This window comes from Podarcis raffonei, chromosome 18, assembly GCF_027172205.1.
Source record: "Podarcis raffonei isolate rPodRaf1 chromosome 18, rPodRaf1.pri, whole genome shotgun sequence".
NCBI lineage: Eukaryota > Metazoa > Chordata > Lepidosauria > Squamata > Lacertidae > Podarcis > Podarcis raffonei.
This window is the reverse complement of record NC_070619.1, coordinates 11,292,778-11,314,163: the sequence shown is the minus strand read 5'-3', so window position 1 is coordinate 11,314,163 and position 21,386 is coordinate 11,292,778. Positions and strand designations below refer to the sequence as shown.

General features: G+C 50.8%; 1 protein-coding gene across 3 annotated transcripts in view; it reads right to left on the bottom strand.

The window, feature by feature from the left end:
• Positions 1–7,876: 7,876 nt before the first annotated feature.
• Positions 7,877–21,386, bottom strand: part of REXO1 (RNA exonuclease 1 homolog) — a 38,998-nt gene continuing 25,488 nt past the window's right edge. For all 3 annotated transcript variants that reach the window (XM_053372554.1, XM_053372555.1, XM_053372556.1), the window contains exons 9-16: positions 20,686–20,823; positions 20,128–20,241; positions 18,266–18,339; positions 16,695–16,805; positions 15,274–15,389; positions 13,677–13,815; positions 11,336–11,456; positions 7,877–9,700 (exon numbers count right to left, since the gene is read on the bottom strand). In XM_053372554.1, the coding sequence (XP_053228529.1) occupies positions 9,612–9,700; positions 11,336–11,456; positions 13,677–13,815; positions 15,274–15,389; positions 16,695–16,805; positions 18,266–18,339; positions 20,128–20,241; positions 20,686–20,823 (902 nt within the window). In that variant the 3' untranslated portion in view covers positions 7,877–9,611. The remainder of the gene's footprint in view (positions 9,701–11,335; positions 11,457–13,676; positions 13,816–15,273; positions 15,390–16,694; positions 16,806–18,265; positions 18,340–20,127; positions 20,242–20,685; positions 20,824–21,386) is intronic.

Here is a 21,386-nt window from a genome sequence, read left to right as displayed (position 1 = left end):
CGTGTCAAACTCCGACCTCTCCCCCCCTCCTGCAACTTTCCTCCTGCACCCCTCCCCAAATCTAGTAGGAACTTAACCAGAGCTCGGCCACATTATAAAGTGTCTTTTCTTCCCTCCAAAGAGAACAATGAGCCAAACTCATTGTTTTTTGGGGGGGTGCATGTGTCTGTCCCCCCCCCCCAATTCAGAGCGCAGATTAGCTTTCAGCGGGGGTAACAGAATGTTATAGGTTGGAAAGTTCTCCCACTTTTATCCCATCCACCCCCCTCCAAAGCTGGCACTGGATTCAGGGCTGAACGAAACGGGGAGATCTACCAAGCCATGGCTAATTCTTCCATAGAATCAACAGGGTTGGGGCGCCCAAAGTACATCTAGCTCAACCCCCCCAATGCAGGAATACGGGTATCGAACCTGCAACCTCGGCATCTCTGAGACCGAGCTGTCTTAATGAAAATGTATTTGCCCCCCCCCCAAGGTTTCCCCTTGTCTGGCTCAACACTGTGAGGACGAAGCAATGGGGCCTCTGAGAACGTGCAGAGCACACTATTCCCTTCAGCACTTGCCAATCCACCTAAGGCAGCAAAATCACCTGCGTTTTCTCCCCCTTTGCCTATCCTTCTGCAGAAGATTAGAGTGTAAGCTTAGCAGGGCAAAGACATAGAATCATAGAATCATAGAGTTGGAAGAGACCACAAGGGCCATCGAGTCCAACCCCCTGCCAAGCAGGAAACACCGTCAGAGCACTCCTGACATATGGTTGTCAAGCCTCTGCTTAAAGACCTCCAAAGAAGGAGACTCCACCACACTCCTTGGCAGCAAATTCCACTGTCGAACAGCTCTTACTGTCAGGAAGTTCTTCCTAATGTTTAGGTGGAATCTTCTTTCTTGTAGTTTGGATCCATTGCTCCGTGTCCGCTTCTCTGGAGCAGCAGAAAACAACCTTTCTCCCTCCTCTATATGACATCCTTTTATATATTTGAACATGGCTATCATATCACCCCTTAACCTCCTTTTCTCAAGGCTAAACATGCCCAGCTCCCTTAGCCGTTCCTCATAAGGCATCGTTTCCAGACCTTTGACCATTTTGGTTGCCCTCCTCTGGACACGTTCCAGTTTGTCAGTGTCCTTCTTGAACTGTGGTGCCCAGAACTGGACACAGTACTCCAGGTGAGGTCTGACCAGAGCAGAATACAGTGGCACTATTACTTCCCTTGATCTAGATGCTATACTCCTATTGATGCAGCCCAGAATTGCATTGGCTTTTTTAGCTGCCGTTTTTTCCTTACCATATTTTTCTGTGTATAAGACTAGGTTTTTCCCCCTAAAAAATGAATGTCAAAAATGAGAGAGTGTCTTATACACGGATACAGCTTCCCCATTTTCTTAAATCTGAATCCCCAAAAGTAAGGGCGTCCTCTACATGGGGGCGTCTTATAGACAGGAAAATAGCTTGTTGCCATTCTGGAAACTGTCCCCCTGCAGCTCACCCTGTCATTGCGGGGATTCGAACCGCCGACCTTCTGATCGGCAAGTCCTAGGCTCTGTGGTCTGTGGTTTAACCCGCGTCCCACTTGATATCATTTAGGCACTGACAAATTAGACGGTTTGCTTTACTAAAACCCAAAGTGAGTAGCTGTTGTGGTGATAAACCACAAGAGTGAAGTTTTCGATAGACAATTTTAGTCCAGGTGATTTTGGGATCTTGCAGCACTAGGGATATTAGACCCGGGGGGATTTGAGTTTAGGCAAAGCCAGGACAGCAAAACCTCTGGGCCCCTAATCCTGGCTCACCATCTTTGCTGAGGGGATTTTGCATTCGGCGGGTTGGGGGGGCAATAGGGGCAGAAAGATAGATGACTTATTTGCTGGGGACGCTAACAAGGTCTGACAAGCGTGGAGAGGGCTTTCCTCCTCAGCCAGCATGGTATGGTCAAAATGCGAACCCACCGAGGCCCACAGATGTGAAAGCAATTGGGGAAACCACCCGGTTTCGGTGGAGGGTAAGCAAAGAGCACCTCCCTGTTCTGTGCGGTGGTGCTTAGGACAGAGAGGACCCTGCCTGTAGACTGTCTGGCCAGAGTGGTGCAGGCTCTGGTTATCTCCCACTTGGACTACTGCCATGTGCTCTACGTGGGGCTCCCTTTGAAGGTGACCCAGAAACTACAACTAATCCAGAATGTGGCAGCCAGACTGGGGACTGGGAGTGGAGACTATATAACACCGGCCCTGAAAGACCTACATTGGCTCCCAGTATGTTTCCAAGCACAATTCAAAGTGTAGGTGCTGACCTTGAAAGCCCTAAATGGCTCAGTAACCCTGAAGGAGCATCTCCACCCCAATTGTCCAGCCCAGACACCGGGGTCCAGCTCCAAGGGCCTTCTGGCGGTCCCCTCCCTGCGTGAAGAGAGGTTGTGCAGGGAGCCAGGCAGAGGTCGCACAGCCTGGGAGTCATTTTGGACTCCCAGCCATCCATGGAGTTGCAGGTCAATTCTGTGTCCAGGGCGGCTGTCTGCCTGCTCCATCTGGTACGCAGGATGAGACCCTCCCTGCCTGCAGACTGTCTTGCCAGAGTGGCGCATGCTCTGGTTATCTCCCACTTGGACTACTGCCATGCGCTCTCCGTAGGGCTACCTTTGAAGGTGACCCGGAAGCTACAACTAATCCAGAATGTGGCAGCTAGACTGGGGACTGGGAGTGGCTGCCGGGACCACATAACACCGGTCCTAAGAGATCTGCATTGGCTCCCAGGATGTTTCCGAGCACAATTCAAAGTGTTGGTGCTGACCTTTCAAGCCCTAAACAGCCTCAAAGGCCCAGTATACCTGAAGGAGCATCTCCACCCCAGACACCAGGCTCCATCTCCCTAGGGCCTTCTGGCAGTTCCCTCCCTGCGAGAAGCGAGGTTACAAGGAACCAGGCAGAGGGCCTTCTCAGGGGATGGAATGCCCTTCCATCAGATGTCAGGGAAATAAACAACTATCTGACTTTTAGAAGACATCTGAAGGCTGCCCTGTTTAGGGAAGCTTTTAATATTTGATGAATTATTGTATTTTAGTAGTTTTCAAGGCCTGGGAGCATCTCAGAACTGATTTTTCATTCTTTTTGTAAACCTCTCCAAAATAAGCTACAAGATGCACAGATGCTAATAAAAAAAATGAATTTAGGCAAGTGGCAAGCCAAAACTGTGAACATCAGCGGCTGATATTTGCCACACTAACTTCCATGTCCGGATAGTGCCATCGAAACAGCCCTGCATTCATTTTTCATGGCTTCTTTTGGTATGTGGTTTAGCCCAGAAAAGGACCTTTGCACATGTTCTTTGGTTGGAGAACTAGCTTGGAGGGAAAACTGAGCTTTGCGGCTCACGGATCTGGTCCGGGAAGAGCGGATTCGAGACGTGCGCATTGAAACAAGCAAGCATCTGCCCCGGGTGCAAATAGTAAAAACTGCCAAAAAAAAAATTAGTTAACAAGAGCACAGATGTGCTCAGGAGATCAATGGCCTTGCACTCTGCGGACGTCGCTCGCTAAAGAGCTTACCTCCATCCTCTAATCAGCTTCCTGATTCCTGATCGATCCGAAAAAAACCCTTCTTCGCGTGCCCCATGCTTTCGGCTGACCGTGCAACCCCCGCCCCCCTACAATTTGCTCCGGCTGTCCAGGAACAAAACGTAGTTTTATAGGAATGAAATTGCCTTTCAAAAGGTGGGATCGATCACTCCTGATCACCCCTGACCCCAACGGCCTCGTGGCTGCACGGAGGGGGTTAAGCTGAACGAAAGGGGCCTGAATGCTTCGCAGCGGGGGGTTCCCCTCTAAAAAACCCCCCACTACTGGGACGGCCGAGCTGGGAGATTTCCCCCTTCCCAACTGCTAGCCTTCTGTGAATCAACACGGCTTTCTACAGTCCTGGTGGGGACATAGCGATTCCCTTATGTAGAAGGGCTGTGGGGTTTGGGGCTTTTTTAAGTTTGGGGAAAAGGCAAGGACGAAGCGGTTTATAAAAGGATGCACCACCAAGTAGCCACAGGAAAGAACTTTACTCCCCATCTCCTAACACTAAAACTCGCAGACTATCCAACGAGGCTGAACTGCTGGACTGTCCAGGCCAGACGAAAGAATCACAGAATCATAGGGAGGGATGCTAAGGATCGCAGAGGGTCGTTGAGTGTAACCCCCTGCAATGGAGGATCATTGAGTCCAGAGGTTCCCAGACTTGGAACTTTGTTGTTGTTTAGTCATTTAGTCGTGTCTGACTCTTCATGACCCCATGGACCAGAGCACGCCTACTCTATTCCGAACTTAAAAATGGGAAGCGTAATGGTGGTGGTCAGCAAAAGAGGTTCAAAGACTCTCTCAAGGCAAATCTTAAAAAATGTAGTATAAACACCGACAACTGGGAAACACTGGCCTGCGAGCGCTCCAGTTGGAGAACAGCCTTTCCCAAAGGTGTCGTGGGCTTTGAAGACACTCGAACTCAGGACACAAGGGAGAGACGTGCTAAGAGAAAGGCACGCTTGGCAAATCCACACCGGGATTAACTCCCGCCCAGAAACCAATGTCCCCACTGTAGAAGGACGTGGGGATCCAGAAGTGGCCTCCACAGTCACTTACGGACTCACTGCTAAAACCATGTTTATGGAAGACAATCTTACTCAGCTACAAGTGATCGCCAAAGAATAATAATATAATACAGTGGTACCTCGGGTTACATACGCTTCCGGTTACAGACTCCACTAACCTAGAAATAGTACCTCGGGTTAAGAACTTTGCTTCAGGATGAGAACAGAAATCGGGCTCCAGCAGCGCGGCGGCAGCAGGAGGCCCCATTAGCTAAAGTGGTGCTTCAGGTTAAGAACAGTTTCAGGTTCAGAACGGACCTCCGGAACGAATTAAGTACGTAACCAGAGGTACCACTGCAATTGTACTAGATTCAGGTAGGTAGCCGCATTGGTCTGACACAGTCGAAATATATATAAAAATTAAAAAAAGTGTCCAGTAGCATCTTATGAGACCAACTAAGTTTGTTCTTGGTATAAGCTTTCATGTGCATGTTGGTCTCTAAGGTGCTACTGGACAATGTTTTTATTTTTTATTATAGAATAGTAATTATTATTATTAGCCAAATATCAACCGATTGGAGATGAGCGACCGAAGTTCCTGGCTGCAAACTGAAGCTATCTTCAAATGCAGCCACGGAACCAGCAAACTAAGGTCACTTTGGTGGCAGTTCCAAACCTGTCACTAGAAGAGGGGATGGGGAGATGAAATGGGACGGTGAAACACCCCCCCCCCAAACACTGAACCGGTGGTCGATTCAGTGGGGAGCTTTCGACTTGGGGACATTTCTTTGCAATGCAGCCCCCTTCAGACGTCACGAGGGGCAAACAGGTTGTGACAGGTCCGTCGATATCTCAGCAGGAGACTTTTGGCCAGCCACCCTCCCTGCTTCTGTGACGCTCCGTCCAGCATTTGCTGGCCAAAAGGAGCTTACAAGAGGCAAATTAACCGGAGAAGGGGTTTTAATGAGGATCAGCACCTTGATCAATAGTGTGGACAATGGGAGGCTCTGGCATAGGGGTGGCGATTGGGGGCTGACCCCCACGAGGAACCCAGCCAGGGATGCAAACAGGCTTAAAATAGGCATGTTTAACGCAGCAACGTCTCCATCGCAAAAAGACCCGGCCAGCTCTGCCTGACCTCTGACCCCCACCTCCCAAAGGCAAGATGCCAGAGTCGATGGCCCAGTGGGTTTCACTCTGATTTTTCCTTCGCGACCCAGACTCCTCGAGCAAGTTGGGCCGGGTTTCCAAAACTGCGCCCGGCGTGGAGAGAGCCGTTAAGAGAGCAGCTTTCCTCCCAACACCAGAACTCGTGAAGATGCGATGGAGCTGGAATCTGGGGGATGCAGGGGAAACGAAAGGGCTTCTTCGCGCGGGGCAAACTATGCCGGAACGAGAGAATGCAAATAGTGCGAACTACGGCACTCCTATCCATTCTGAAGGAAATCAGCCCTGAGTGCTCACTGGAAGGACAGATCGTGAAGCTGAGGCTCCAGCACTTTGGCCACCTCAGGAGAAGACTCGACTCCCTGGAAAAGACCCTGATGTTGGGAAAGATGGAGGGCACAAGGAGAAGGGGACGACAGAGGACAAGATGGTTGGATAGTGTTCTCGAAGCTACCAGCATGAGTTTGACCAAACTGCGGGAGGGAGTGGAAGACAGGAGGGCCTGGCGTGCTCTGGTCTAGGGGGTGACGAAGAGTCGGACACGACTAAACGACTAAAAACAACAATGGCACTCCTGCGAGAGAATGCAAAAAGTGAATGCATTTTCAGGGCGGGGTTGAAGCCAGCGCCACCGATTGGCTCGCCCGTCGTGACATCATAGAATGTTCACCCAAAGGTGAAGGAGAAGACAGGAAGCTGCCTTGTGGACTCTCAGGAGGGGAATGGCTCCTCTAAATAAGAGAAATCTCCCTCCCGTGGTTATCTGGGATACATATCCCCTATCTAAGAAGAAGCATTCGACTGTCTCAAAAGGGACTGCGTCCTTCCAAATTCTTGCATGCAGGGCCGGTACTTAGACCAAGTATGGAGGAAACCCAAGGCCTTCTCTGATTTACAGTATTTTTCGCACTATAGGACGCACTTTTCCCCCTTCAAAAATGAAGGGGAAATGTGTGTGCATCCTGTGGAGCGAAGAAGCCATAGCCCCGCGACCCTCTCCAAGCTGGAGAGGCGACGCGCGACTATGGCAGCAGCCTCTCCGCTGCGCGCCTTTCCGCTGCTCCCCAACCTGCTCTTTGGGGCTGGCGGTGGGCTTCCCCCCGCCAGCCCCAAAGAGCAGGTTGAAAGGAACCTGAAGCCTGGAGAGCGAGAGGGGTGGGTGCGCACCGACCCCTCTCGCTCTCCACGCTTCCAAGGTAGCCGCCTGAAGGCGACTGAACGCACCTTAAACGGCACCTTGTTTTAGAGGGGGAGAACAAGGGGGGGGAATTCTCCCCCTCTCTGCGCAGCACCTCCTGCCACTTCGCTGAAGGGGCGCTGGGCAGAGAGGGGGAGATATTTTTTTTCTTGTTCTCCCCCCTCTAAACGTTCGGTAATGCTGCAGCGAGACTCCTTACGGGGTCTTCGCTGCGAGATCACATTCATCCGGTGCTATATCAACTGCACTGGCTCCCGGTGGAGTACAGGATCAGGTTTAAGGTGCTGGTTTTAACCTTTAAAGCCCTATACGGCCTAGGACCCTCGTACCTACGGGACCGCCTCTCCTGGTATGCCCCACAGAGAAACTTACGGTCTTCAAATAAAAACATCTTGAAGGTCCCAGGCCACAGAGAAGTTAGGCTGGCCTCAACTAGAGCCAGGGCTTTTTCGGCTGTGGCTCCGACCTGGTGGAACACTCTGTCACAAGAGACTAGGGCCCTGCGGGACTTGACATCTTTCCGCAGGGCCTGCAAGACAGAGCTGTTCCGCCAGGCCTTTGGCCAGGGCACAGCCTGACTCCCTCCCTCGGCAATCTTCGCGGAGCTCTGGCCCAATGGTGGCCCTTGGCTTGAATTTAATTAATTTTATAATGAATGATTTTAGAGTGTTGTTTGTGTTGTACTTTTGTATTGTTTTATTGTTGTTAGCCGCCCTGAGCCCAGCTTCGGCTGGGGAGGGCGGGATATAAATAAAATTTATTATTATTATTATTATTATTATTATTATTATTATTATTATTATGGCCTTTCAAAAATAAAATCTCAGGATTATCCACACACACCCCTTTATCCCTGACACACTCTCCAGTAAGCAGAATAACACACACACACACACACACACACACACACACAGATAATCTCTAAAACAACGAACCGTGCTTACCACAAATAGCCAGGATTTTTTGTTTATTTATTTAAAAAAAAAACATTTACAAAATAGTGTTAACAGGTTTTTACCAGTTCTGCATATACAAAGTCTACAGCGCCCATTTTTTTTAATTAACTGTACAGTGTTAACAAAACAAAGGAGATTTGGGAATTGCCAACCAGGGAACGGCTGAGGTCAGCTGCGGAGGTCGACCTGCGCTAAGGTTATTATTATTATTAATAATAATAATAGGGGGTTTTTTCCCCAGGGGCTGAGGAGACTTGCTTTCTCCTCTTATTACCCAGGAAGGAAGGAAGGAAGAGGGCAGATTGGGAGCTGCAAGAAACACGGAACTGGTATTTAAAGGGAATGAACGGGTTCCAACGGCGCTGGGAAACATCTGAAAACTCTCTAAGAGAGCATTTTAGGCTCTCTCCTTAAATGAAAATTCAGGGGACACAGGAGGGAAGAGTTTTGTCAGCTAAAAGAGCTGGTAGTGCAGAATTGCCCCTTTGTTTTAAATAGATAACCAACCCCCCCCCCCCGCCCCACCCTGTCTTCTAACTTGCTCTGTTCCTAGAACATTGTTATTTACACTCACGGATAACTGAGCGTGTGTGAATTTGAGGAGGTGGATTCATCCATCAACACCCCTTTCCGTTTTACGCCAAGGCAAATATTTCCACCTGCACCCCCCCTCCCCAAAAAGTGACTGGGTTAAGTTTCCCCATGGGGCGTTCATAGAGCAGCGATTAGCAATTATTAGGAAGAAGCGTTTCCTAGTGTTTTTTTTAAAAGTCATGGTTGAGCTTGGAAGTTAAGTGCGATATGCTCTGAACAGTGGAGGACGTTCCCTGGATTTGCAGTTGCGAAGGCGGACGAATCGTAAGGGTCCCTGCAGCGACTCTGCTATGCTCATGCCCCATTTTCCACCCTGGAGGACTTGCGCAACCGCCGATTCGGGGTCTCAGGTGGCGGGCGGCGAACCCGTCGTGGGAACGGCTGCCAGCCCCTTATCCGGGGCAATCTTATGGGGCAATCCTCTGCCCCAGGAAGGAGTCCGACGATGCAGGCAGCAGAGACCGGGGGGCCTGTTGCGCTGAGAGACGGGGCGAGGGGAGCCCCATCTTTGCAGGGGGTCCATTTCCTGCGGGCCGGCTGCACCAAAGGCCCCAATGCTCCTAGCGAGAGCGCAACACCCTGCCGTACCCACGGCCGGGACTCCAATGCGTATCCGTGCTGGCAGTTCTTCTGCCCTGCCAACCGCACGCCGCCTCCGCCTTCTCCCCTGGGGTTGCGGGTCTGGAGGCAGCCCGCTGCCGGATCGGAGCCCCCGCGTGGCTTGCCCGAGTTGCCGCGGCCGACTTCCCGGCGTGCGGCAGCGCACAGGGAGCCCCACGTTAAGTCCCCAAAGGCGAAGCGAGGTTTCCGTTTTTCAAGGTTCGTGAACGGGACGGGGTTTCGGGGAGTTAGGCACCGCCCATATTTTATCCTGGAGTTCTCCGGCGGGCCTACAGGTCGTGGGGGATGGGGGCGTCACGGCCAGCCTCGCGAGGTCACACGCTTTCTCAGTGTGACGGCAGAGGAGTGGTGGCGCCACCAGCAGCAGCTATGCAGGGATACCTGCGAACATAGAAGGGGGGGGAAGGTCCAGGCTCCCCAGAGGCTGTTATTGTTATTATTATTATCATTATTGCACTGCACCGGTAAAAGCGGAAGAGGCGAAGGAGGAAGAACGGCGGCGGCCCCTCCACTATCACCGCTTCACTTTCGCGTCTTCCTTGATCTTCCAGATCATCAGTTCCATGCACGCCCGGGCGTCCTCGCTCGAGTCGTGGCCTTCCACTGCCGGGAAGAAAGACAAAGAGAGAACGTAGGAAGTTGTCACTCATCTTCTGGGGCAGTGGTGGCCAAACTCGGCCCTCCGGATGCTTGGGACTACAATTCCCATCATCCCTGACCGCTGGTCCTGTTAGCTAGGGATGATGGGAGCTGTAGTCCCAAAACAGCTGGAGGGCTGAGTTTGGTCACCGCTGCCTTGGGGTGATCAAAGAGGGACTTGGGAAGATGGGAAGGAATTGGGGTGGGGCGGTGAGGGACCGCAATACCTCAAGGACTGCCTTTTTCCATATGCACCTACCCAGACCTTGAGATCATCTGCCGAGGCCCTCCGTGTACCTGCCCCTCAAGAGGTTGGAAGGTGGCAACATGAGAACAGGGCCTTCTCTGCAGTGGCCCCCATCTGTGGAATGCTCTCCCCAGGGTCGTTCGCCTGGTGCCTTCATTATACACCTTTAGGTGCCAGGCAAAAACATTCCTTTTTAACCAGGCCTTTGGTTGACCACATCGACATCCTATACCCTTTTAAATGTGGCTCTATTGGGTTATTGTTCTTGTTTTGATTTTACATATTGTGATGTTTTCTGTGAACCACCTTGAGACATCTGGGTATAGGGCGGTACATAAATTCAATCAATCAATCAATCAATCAATCAATCCTGGCCCTTGGCTCTGGGACCTGTGTCTGGGCTGAATGATAGGGGTAGAGACGCTCCTTTAGGTATATTGGGCCGAGGCTGTTTTGGGCTTTCTAGATGAGCACCAACACTTTAAATTGTGCTCGGAAATGTACTGGGAGCCAGTGAAGATCCTTTAGGACCGGTGTTATATGGTACTGGCAGCCACTCCCAGTCCCCAGTCTAGCTGCCACGTTCTGGATTAATTGCAGTTTCCAGGTCACCTTCAAAGGCAGCCCCACGGAGAGTGCATGGCAGTAGTCCAAGCAGGAGATACCCAGAGCATGCACCACTCTGGCCAGACAGTCTGCGGGCAGGGAGGGTCTCATCCTGCGTACCGGATGGAGCTGGCAGACAGCTGCCCTGGACACAGAATTGACCTGCCCCTCCATGGACAGCCAGGAGTCCAAAATGACTCCCAGGCTGTGCGACCTCTGCCTGGTTCCCTGCACAACCTCTCTTCTCACAGGCAGGGAACCGCCAGAAGGCCCTTGGGAGATGGACCCAGGTGTCCGGGCTGGACGATGGGCGTGGAGATGCTCCTTCAGGGATACTGGGCCATTAAAGGCTTTCAAGGTCAGCACCAACACTTTGAATTGTGCTCGGAAATGTCCTGGGAGCCAATGTAGGTCTTTCAGGACCGGTGTTATGTTGTCTCAGCGGCTACTCCCAGTCCCCAGTCTAGCTGCCGTATTCTGGATTAGTTGCCGTTTCCGGGTCACCTTCAAAGGCTGCCCCACGTAGAGCGCATGGCAGTAATCCAAGCGGGACTGTCAGGCTGTTCCTTTATGGGAAAGAAGGGCACTGGGGTGTGTGGAATTGGAGCTGTAGGTCTTTAGAGGCTGGTTTTCGGTGGCCAGGGCTTTGCAGCTCAGGAGCAGAGAGGGCGGAAGGCGGACTGAAGACCCCATGGATTCTCTCCCTTGCTCCCCATCCCGCCCCCCTCCATGCTCCAAAATCTCACCGCTGTCCTGGATGATGCGCTTGAGGTAGTCCGCCATCAAGGTCCGCAGAGCCCGCTTGTAAGGCAAGCCCAGGCGGTGAGGGAAAACGACAGCCGTGTCCACCACAGTCCCGTGAATGAGCTGCCGGGAGAGACGGACGCAGACGGGGTCAACGGGTTTCCCTTTCCCCCAAGTACCGGGAGCGCGGCACTGTGCACCCCGGGCTTCGGGCAGCTCTCCGCAAGCCTTCAGAGCCCGGTGGCACCCCGCCACCCTGCAGAGGCTACAAAGGATGTCCCCGAAGCCGCAAGTCTTTGGAGTGCAGCTGCGCTCCAAAGGCTTCAGGGATCTTTGAGGCTGGCGGTGGGGGAAAGCAGCGCTTCACCCCACCGCCAGCCCCACAAGCTCTGGGGGCAGCGACAAGGCCTGCTCTTGAACGCACCTTGGACGCACCTTGTCTTTGAGGGGGAGAACAAGAAAAAAATTTTTTTTTCCTATTCTCCCCCTCCTAAGGTCCAGTGCGGCCAATAGAGCGAAAAATACGGTACTTCTGCTAAATTCTTCTGCACCAGTAGAAACACTCGTGCCACCAGGAACGTGTCCTCGGACCCCCCCACTTGGGCCATGCAATTATCTGGCTGCCAACTTTGTGATATCATCGCCAGCTAAACATCGTGACAGAATGATAGATCGCGAGGCCCGAAATAAGGACCGGGCTACGCAGAGGCATCGGCTGGATTTGTGGTTTTCCCTGTGCCGTGATTTTTGCCGTCGCCTGCTCTTACGATCCACTGCCCGCCCCCCGGGGGAGAGCTGAGCCGGCCAAGTTAAGAGGGGCTGCAGGAATCGAGAGAAGCCTAGGCCGGCGTCGTGGGTTCCCCCCACCGTGATTTTTGCATAGCCAGTGCTTTTTTCTGGGGGACGGGCGGACGAAGGGGTACGCATACCCCTAAACCTTTTCTGAATCTAAGTTTGGTCTCATATGAGTAGGAAAATGAAAGTGCCTCCTAAGCATTTTTTTTTTTAGAAAGAAAGCACTGTGCATAGCACACGCAAACATCATGATTTGCGATATATCGCCAGGCCAGAAGTTATGAAACCTGATTTCACAATATGGACATCAGAACGGTTTCGGACAATATATTCCCCAGCCCTAGACCCCCCCCCCACCCTCACGCCTTGCCTTTAAATTTAAAAGCTGTTCCCACCCTTTCAGACAGAAACAGCAGTGGTTCCCAACCTATTTGTAAGCATCGCTAAAACCCTGATTCCCCCCCACACACATATACTGTATTTTTCCATGTATAAAACTATGTTTTTTCCCTTAGAAATAATGTCAAAAATGTGGGGGGCGTCTTATACACGGAGGCCATCTCCCCCTGATTTTCTTAAATACCCCAGAATAGTAAAGGTAAAGGCTGGGGATAAATAATAAGTTGTTGTTGTTCTTAGTCTGCACGTCCTGGGAATTTATGTAGGACAGGCAGGATAAACCTGGCCAGTATGTCTATATAGTAAGGTAAAGGGACCCCTGACCATTAGGTCCAGTCGCGGACGACTCTGCGGTTGTGGCACTCATCTTGCTTTATCGGCCAAGGGAGCCGGCGTACAGCTTCCAGGTCATGTGGCCAGCATGACTAAGCCGCTTCTGGCGAACCAGAGCAGCGCACGGAAACGCCGTTTACCTTCCCACCGGAGCAGTAGCTATTTATCTACTTGCACTTTGACGTGCTTTCGAACTGCTAGGTTGGCAGGAGCAGGGACCGAGCAACGGGAGCTCACCCTGTCATTGCAGGGATTCGAACCTCTGACCTTCTGATTGGCAAGTCCTAGGCTCTGTGGTTTAACCCACAGCGCCACCCGCGTCCCCTCCCCCAAAATAGGGGGCGTCTTATAGACAGAAAAATTCTTATTATTCAAAAAGCGAGATCCTATTCATGTGGAGGAAGCCTAAAAGGCCATTCACTGTTAATAGCTCATTCTCGAATTGGCCCCCTCTCTAAAAATCAGATTGCTCCCCCCCCCCCGGTGGGGCATGCATGCTGGGAACTAGGGAGATAGAAGCTATGCTTTGGAGAGTTGCAGCTCTGGGAATAAACCAGGTTGGAGGATATGGCGACGGATTTGGGGTTTGTCCGCAGGACTGGTGGACGGGACGCGGTGATGGGTTTGGGGAATACCCGCCTGATCTAGCGCTGCTCAGTTGCTTCAGTCTGGATGGGGTGGGGGGCACAGACTCCTCTGTTAAGCCGCTCAAAGGGGGGAAACGACCCCAGCCCACCCTGCGGCTGACACAACGCTGCCTGGCTTTCCCCCGAGCAAGCAGAACGCAGAACTGCCCCGCCAGAACTGTCCCGTTACCTTGAGCGCAAACAGGTCGCTTTCCAGGCTGTGCCCGATCAGGATCGTGTCCGAGCTGAACATGCTCAGGAGGACGGCTTGGACGTCCCGCAAGGTGATGGAGGCGTTCTCCAGGTCCGCCTCCGTCACGCCGGAAAACCTGCGAAGGCAAAGATCAGCGCCGTCAAGCGTTCTGCCCGGACACTGAGATCCAGCGCTGAGGGCCTTCTGGCAGTTCCCTCCCTGTGAGGAGGTTACAGGGAACCAGGCAGAGGGCCTTCTCGGTGGTGGCGCCCGCCCTGTGGAACGCCCTCCCTTCAGATGTGAAGGAAATAAGTAGCTATCCTATCTTTAAAAGACATCTGAAGGCAGCCCTGTTCAGGGAAGTTTTTAATACTTAACGCTGTACTGCTTTTAACACTTGATTGGGAGACTTTGGCAATCCTGCGTGACACTGAAGCCAGTGTGTGTTTTGACTATATGTAATTTTGGCACGGTCCCCAGAACGTACAGGCTATTTGAAAGACCGTATGCCCTCATACGAACCTCTCGTATTTTCTATGTTTTTAGCTTTTCCCTCCCATTTTATCTGCATAAGCTGGCCTTGCGTCTCAGGCTGAGAAAAAGGCAGGGAATAAACAAATACGTAAAAGAAAGAAAGAGAGAGAGAGAGGAAGGAAGGAAGGAAGGAAGGAAGGAAGGAAGGAAGGAAGGAAGAAAGAAAGAAAGAGAGAGAGAAAGAAAGAAAGAAAGAAAGAAAGAAAGAAAGAAAGAAAGAAAGAATTTGGAAGAAAGGAAGAAGGAAGGAAAGACTGGTAGGAACAAAGGAAAGAAAGATTGGAAGAAAGGAAGAGGAAGGAAGGAAGGAAGGAAGGAAGGAAGGAAGGAAGGAAGGAAGAATTCGCCCAGTTCCATTTTGAAGCAGAGGAACCAAACAGTTTGGAACTTAAGGGAAAAACTAAACTTGGGAGGACGAGAAGGCATTGGAGTCAGAACTAGGGTTTAGACAGGCCAGCAATCTGAAGGTTAAGAAGCTGGGCACAGTTTGCACCTAATGCTTAATAATAATAAATTTTATTTATACCCTGCCCTCCCCAGCCAAGACCGGGCTCAGGGCGGCTAACACCAGGTAGAAAAACAATGGATTGGAAATACAACTTAAAAACAAGATTAAAATACAGTGGTACCTCGGGTTACATACGCTTCAGGTTACACACTCTGCTAACCCAGAAATAGTGCTTCAGGTTAAGAACTTTGCTTCAGGATGAGAACAGAAATCGTGCTCCGGCGGCAGCAACGGGAGGCCCCGTTAGCTAAAGCGGTGCTTCAGGTTAAGAGCAGTTTCAGGTTAAGAACGGACCTCCGGAACGAATTAAGTACTTAACCCGAGGTACCACTGTACAACATTAAAATGCAGCCTCATTTCAGTGGAAACTCAAGTCAAAAACTTTTTGGGGATGAAAACGTCCAATCTTCACCAAGGCCAACTATCCAGAACGGTCCTATGTGGGCCGGGGGGAAAGCCAGGGAAGTCCCCAAGTAGGAGTTCCATCATAGAAGGAGAAAGGAAAAAGGAAAGCCTTAAGGCGCGGCAGACCAGACGTCGGATTACGCTCACCGAGTGTTGTAGTCCACGACTTTGTGGTCAGGCTTGACGAAGGTGTCATAGACAACTTTCAGCTCTGAGTTGATCACCGTGACCCGAGTCAGTTCCAGGCCTTGCTTGGTGTAACACTGTGGGAGCCGAAGAAGAAGAGAGAGATGTTGGGGGGGGGCATGTCTCAGGAAGCCTCCCTTTCCGCAGGTAGCCCTGATCCCCGGTTCACCAAACCCTCGCCTGATTCGACGACCCAGAGATTAAACCGATTTGGGGTCCAGAGAGGCAGAAATCAAGGGGCAGGGGGAGAGATTTCTGACAACTTTCAAGGCTGCTTCTTTCGGCCGACTGTTTCCCAGCGGTTAAGGAAGAGAGCTACGATTTTAGTTGTCTTTTTTCAGAACAGACATGATGATAGATAGATAGATAGACAGACAGACAGACAGATGATAGAGATAGATAGATAGACGTTCAGAGAGACAGATGATAGATGATAGACAGATGAAAGATAGATAGATATAGATAGATAGATAGATAGATAGATAGATATAGATAGATATAGATGCATGATAGATAGATAGATAGATAGACATACAGATAGATATAGATAGATGTTCATAGAGACAGATGATAGATGATAGACAGATAGATAGACTTACAGACAGACAGATGATAAATAGATGATAGATAGATGATAGATAGATGATGATAGATAGATAGATAGATAGATAGATAGATGATAGATAGATAAATATAGATAGATGATAGATGTTCAGACAGACAGATGATAGATATAGATAGATGACAGACAGATAGATAAATAGATAGATAGATAGATAGATATAGACATACAGACAGATGATAAATAGATGATAGAGATAGATAGATAGATAGATAGATAGACAGATAGATAGATAAAGATATACAGATGATAGAGACAGATAGATAGACATACAGACAGATGATAAATAGATGATAGAGATAGATAGATAGATAGATAGACAGACAGACAGATGATCGATAGATATAGAGATAGATAGATGATAGACAGATAGACAGATAGAGTCGTGCCTTGGTTATCGAACAGAACATAGAATGTGTTCGACTCCTGGAACCGTCCTACGGCCAATTGGAAGCTGCGCCAGACATTCGGCTTCTGAAAATTGTTCGAAAACCGGAACACTCACTTCCGGGTTTCGACCACTCGGGAGCCGAAACGTTCGAGTTCAAAGGTGTTCGGCTTCCGAGGTTCCAGCCGTTAAGGAACAGAGCTACGGTTTTAGTTAACTTTTTTCAAAACAGACACGATAGATAGACAGACAGACGGAGACACGTTCGAAGCTGAAAGAAGCAGCCTCTTTCGAGCTGCCTAAGCCTATGATTTTAATGGCTATCGTTTTTCGAAACCGCCCCCGTTTGCCCCAATCGAACGCTCCACCAACCATTTCGCAGTCTAAGGCGTAGATGCCCGGGTTCCCGTCCGCGCTGGGCATCTTCTCAAAGGTCTTCACGAAACCCTCCAAGCTCTCCTTCCTGCCGTCGTGAACGTGTTGCTGAAAGAGGGAGGAGGGGCAAAGAGAGAAGGAAGGCGGCTTATTTCACCTCGCCTGGCTTTGAAAGAGGGGTCAGGAAAAATTCATGGAGAAGCCTCCAGGCTTAAAGGCAGTCTATCATCACCATCATCATCTTATTAAAATTTATATACTGCCCTTTACCCAGGGGTCTCAGGGCAAGTCACAGAATAAAATCAAGATATAAAAACACAAAATACCTAATAAAAATAAAAACAACAACCCAATAAAGTAAAGGTAAAGGGACCCCTGACCATTAGGTCCAGTCGTGGCCGACGCTGGGGTTGCGGCGCTCATCTCGCTTTACTGGCCGAGGGAGCCGGCGTACAGCTTCCGGGTCATGTGGCCAGCAGGACTAAGCCGCTTCTGGCAAACCAGACCAGCGCACGGAAGCGCCGTTTACCTTCCCGCCAGAGCGGTACCTATTTATCTACTTGCACTTTGAGGTGCTTTCGAACTGCTAGGTGGGCAGGAGCAGGGACTGAGAAATGGGAGCTCACCCCGTCGCAGGGATTCGAACCGCCAACCTTCTGATCTGCAAGTCCTAGGCTCTGTGGTTTAACCCACAACGCCACCCGCGTCCCTTGCTCCAGGCTTAAAGGCAGTCTACTACTACTACTATTATTATTATTATTATTATTATTATTATTATTATTATTATTATTATATTTCTATACAGCCCTATACAGCCCAGGTCTCAGGGCAGTTCACAGAATAAAAATCAAGATATAAAAACACAAAATACCTAATAAAAATAAAAACAAAAACCCACTTGCACCCCCCCCAAAAAAAACCACATTTTAAAAGGGCATAGGATGTAAAACAGATCAATCAAAGGCCTGGTTGAAAAGGAACGTTTTTGCCTGGTGCCTAAAGGTGTATAATGAAGGTGCCAGGCAACCTTCCCTGGGGAGAGCATTCCCACAAACGGGGAGCCACAGCAGAGAAGGCCCCGCTCTCATGCTGCCACCCTCTGGACCTCTCAAGGAGGAGGCACACGAAGGAGGGCCTCGGAAGATGATCTCAGGGTCCAGGTAGGTTTATTTGGAAAGAGGCGGTCCTTCAGGTATTGCAGTCCTGAGCCGCTTAAGGCTTTGTAGGTCGAAACCAGCACTTTGAATTGGGCCCGGCAATGAATTGGTAGCCAATGGAGTCGGACCAGGATCGGTGCAATATGCTCAAACCGTCTTGCTCCGGGGAGCAACCTGGCTGACGTTCACACGGACCGGCAGGGCTCCGCAAGGTTTCAAGCATTCCCAGTCCTACCTGGGGATTGGGAGGGGGGCAGGACTGGGCCTGGGACCTTCTGCCTGCAAGGCAGGAGCTCTACCAGTGAACTACGACCTGCGCCTAGATCTAGCAACCACGCTTATGCCACCTGGGGCTCCGTGACAGAGGACAGGCGAGATAAAAGGAAGCCAAGGGAATTTGAAAGTACTTACTTTTGCGACTTGGCACCCGGGGGAACCCACAGCTCCCGAACAGCAGTTGTAATGGGTTTCCCAACCACCAGGGACTGAAAGGGAGACAAAAGTTTGAGCAAGGAGGACACTGTGGTTTAGGAATCAGCAGAAAGGCATTTCCAAGAAGGTACCAGCTGAATGATATGCAGAGGCTGTCCTTACTTGTGATATTTGCATCCTGCCTTTCTCTCAAGCACTCAAGGTTTTAAATTAATAGTAACGATGGTGATTGTTTACAACCAAAGGGATGAGATAAATAAGGGGAAGGTGCCGGGGAGGGAAGAGGAAACAGCAAAGCTCAAAGCGTGGCTCTTTGCCGAAGCTGCATAATGACAAGGTCAGGGAATTGAATTGGTCCGGTACATTATGGTGCTGGAGGAGACTCTTGAGAGTCCCATGGACTGCAAGAAGATCCAACCTCTCCATTCGGAAGGAAATCAGCCCTGAGTGCTCACTGGGAGGACAGATCCTGAAGCTGAGGCTCCAAGACTTTGGCCACCTCATGAGAAGAGAAGACTCCCTGGAAAAGACCCTGATGTTGGGAAAGATGGAGGGCACAAGGAGAAGGGGACGACAGAGGACGAGATGGTGGGACAGTGTTCTCGAAGCTACCAGCATGAGTTTGACCAAACTGCGGGAGGCAGTGGAAGACAGGAGGGCCTGGCATGCTCTGGTCCAGGGGGTCACGAAGAGGCGGACACGACTAAATGACTAAACAACAACAAATATTTGTTCTATCCCCTCAGTTTCTCACAACACTCAAAACCCATGTACAGTGGTACCTCGGGTTACATACGCTTCAGGTTACATACGCTTCAGGTTACATACTCCGCTAACCCAGAAATAGTGCTTCAGGTTAAGAACTTTGCTTCAGGATGAGAACAGAAATCGTGCTCTGCTGGCGTGGCGGCAGCGGGAGGCCCCATTAGCTAAAGTGGTGCTTCAGGTTAAGTACGGACCTTCGGAACGAATTAAGTACTTAACCCGAGGTACCACTGTATTCCTTCCCCATGCCAATCCGTTTTCAGCCTAGCACAACAGCCCTACCCGGTAGGCCACCCTCAGAGAATGCAACTTGGCAAGTTTCAGGGTCCGAAGACAGGATCCAGGACCTCTGCCTGCCTGCCTGCCTGCCTGTTGATCAAGGCAGAAAAGGTTCGCTGAATTCTTTTCGGCGCCTGCGAAAAACATTTTCGTTCAGGCGAGCCTGCCCAGAAACACAGAATGTCGATGTCTGCTTTAACCTGTTGCTGATTTCATTTCATTTCACTGAATGCTCAAAACAGCCTCTTTTTTTTACCAATAACTTGGTTATTCTATTCCAGGAAGAGGCAAACTCCAGATATTTTGAGACTGCAATTCCCATCATCCCTGACCACTGGTCCTGTTAGCTAGGGATGATGGGAGTTGCAGTTCCAAAAACATCTGGAGGGCCGAGTTTGCCTATGCCTGCTCTATTCTCTTCCGAAACCCCTTTGAGGGTTTTTTTTTGGGGGGGGGGTGGAACGGCTTTTACAACCAAGCGGTGTAGAAATACGCAAACGGGAGGTTGTGGACTCTCCTTCCTCTGAGGTTTATAAGTGGAGGTTGGGTCCGTCATGGATGCTTTGAGATTCCTGCATTGCGGGGGGGTTGGGCTGGATGACCCTCAGGGTCCCCACTCCCAAGCCACGAGAAGCAGCAGCTCTGCGCAATTCTGACAGGTTGTTGCGAAGACGGAACGGCGCAGGGAGGCTGAACGCGGGCAAAAGATGCAAACCGCCGCAAACACCCACTTCTCTGAGCTCCTGCGGAGGAAGGATGAGATGCGGGAGGAAAGGAACTCAAATGCAACGCTCTACCTCTCTGCTTGCGCAACTTCCCCCAGTGGTGGACGCATTCCTCCTTGCGGACGCAGTTCCCAGACGGCGTCACCATGTACTCGGTGCCGCAGCGGCAGCAAACTCTGCAGGAGCCTTGAAATTTGGGGGAGGGAGAAAGAAAGAGAGAGATTCAATGAATTGCCGTATTTTTCGTGCCATTAAGACGCACCTGACCATAAGACGCACCTAGTTTTTAGAGGAGGAAAGAGGGAAAGCCCAGTTTTTTGGGGGAAATCAGCTCACAGTTGTGCAGCTTTTTTGCAAAGATGAAAAGCCCAGTTTTTTTGAGGATCAGCTCAAAGTTGTTGAGCTCACTTTGCAAAGGGGAAAAAAGCCTGTTTTTACGGGGTTCAAATCCCCGCTCAGTGGGTGAACCTGCCTCTCAGCCCAACCTACCTCCCAGGGTTGTCGCTGGTGATAAAGCGGGGAGGATGAAAACGACACAGGAGGGGTTACAAATGCAACGGATCAACACTATATGAGGATCGCTAAGCCAGAAGCCCTCACGGGTCTCGCCCCTCTCCCTGCGGAGCTTACCGTCGGTCGTTTTCTTCTCCTCCGCGTTGAAGACGATTGCGCGGCCTGACGTCTCGGGGCACGGCAGGGGGTACCCGTGCTCCTTCAGGTCCTCCTCCGTCAAGACGTACTCCTTGAGCCGGCGGTAGAGGGAGGCCCCTGAGGGTGGCAAAGAGATTGGCTTGCTCAAATAAAGCCGGCTGAGCCAAGACGTTAGCCCCTGCTATCGTGGTTTCAGAGGGATCGCAAAGGTTTTGCGGTGTTCTGCTCGGTCCCAGCTCCTGCCCACCTAGCAGTTCGAAAGCACGTCAAAGTGCAAGTAGATAAATAGGTACCACTCTGGTGGGAAGGTAAACGATGTTTCAATGCACTGCTCTAGTTCTCTGGAAGCGGCTTAGTCCTGCTGGCCACATGACCCGGAAGCTGTACGCCGGCTCCCTCGGCCAGCAAAGCGAGATGAGCGCCACAACCCCTGAGGCGGCCATGACTGGACCTAATGGTCAGGGGTCCCTTTTCCTTTAGGGACGCGGGTGGCGCTGTGGGTTAAACCACAGAGCCTAGGACTTGCCGATCAGAAGGTCAGTGGTTCGAATCCCCGCAACGGGGTGAGCTCCCATTGCTCGGTCCCTGCTCCTGCCAATCTAGCAGTTCGAAAGCACGTCAGAGTGCAAGTAGATAAATAGGTACCACTCTGCCGGGAAGGTAAACGGCGTTTCCGTGCA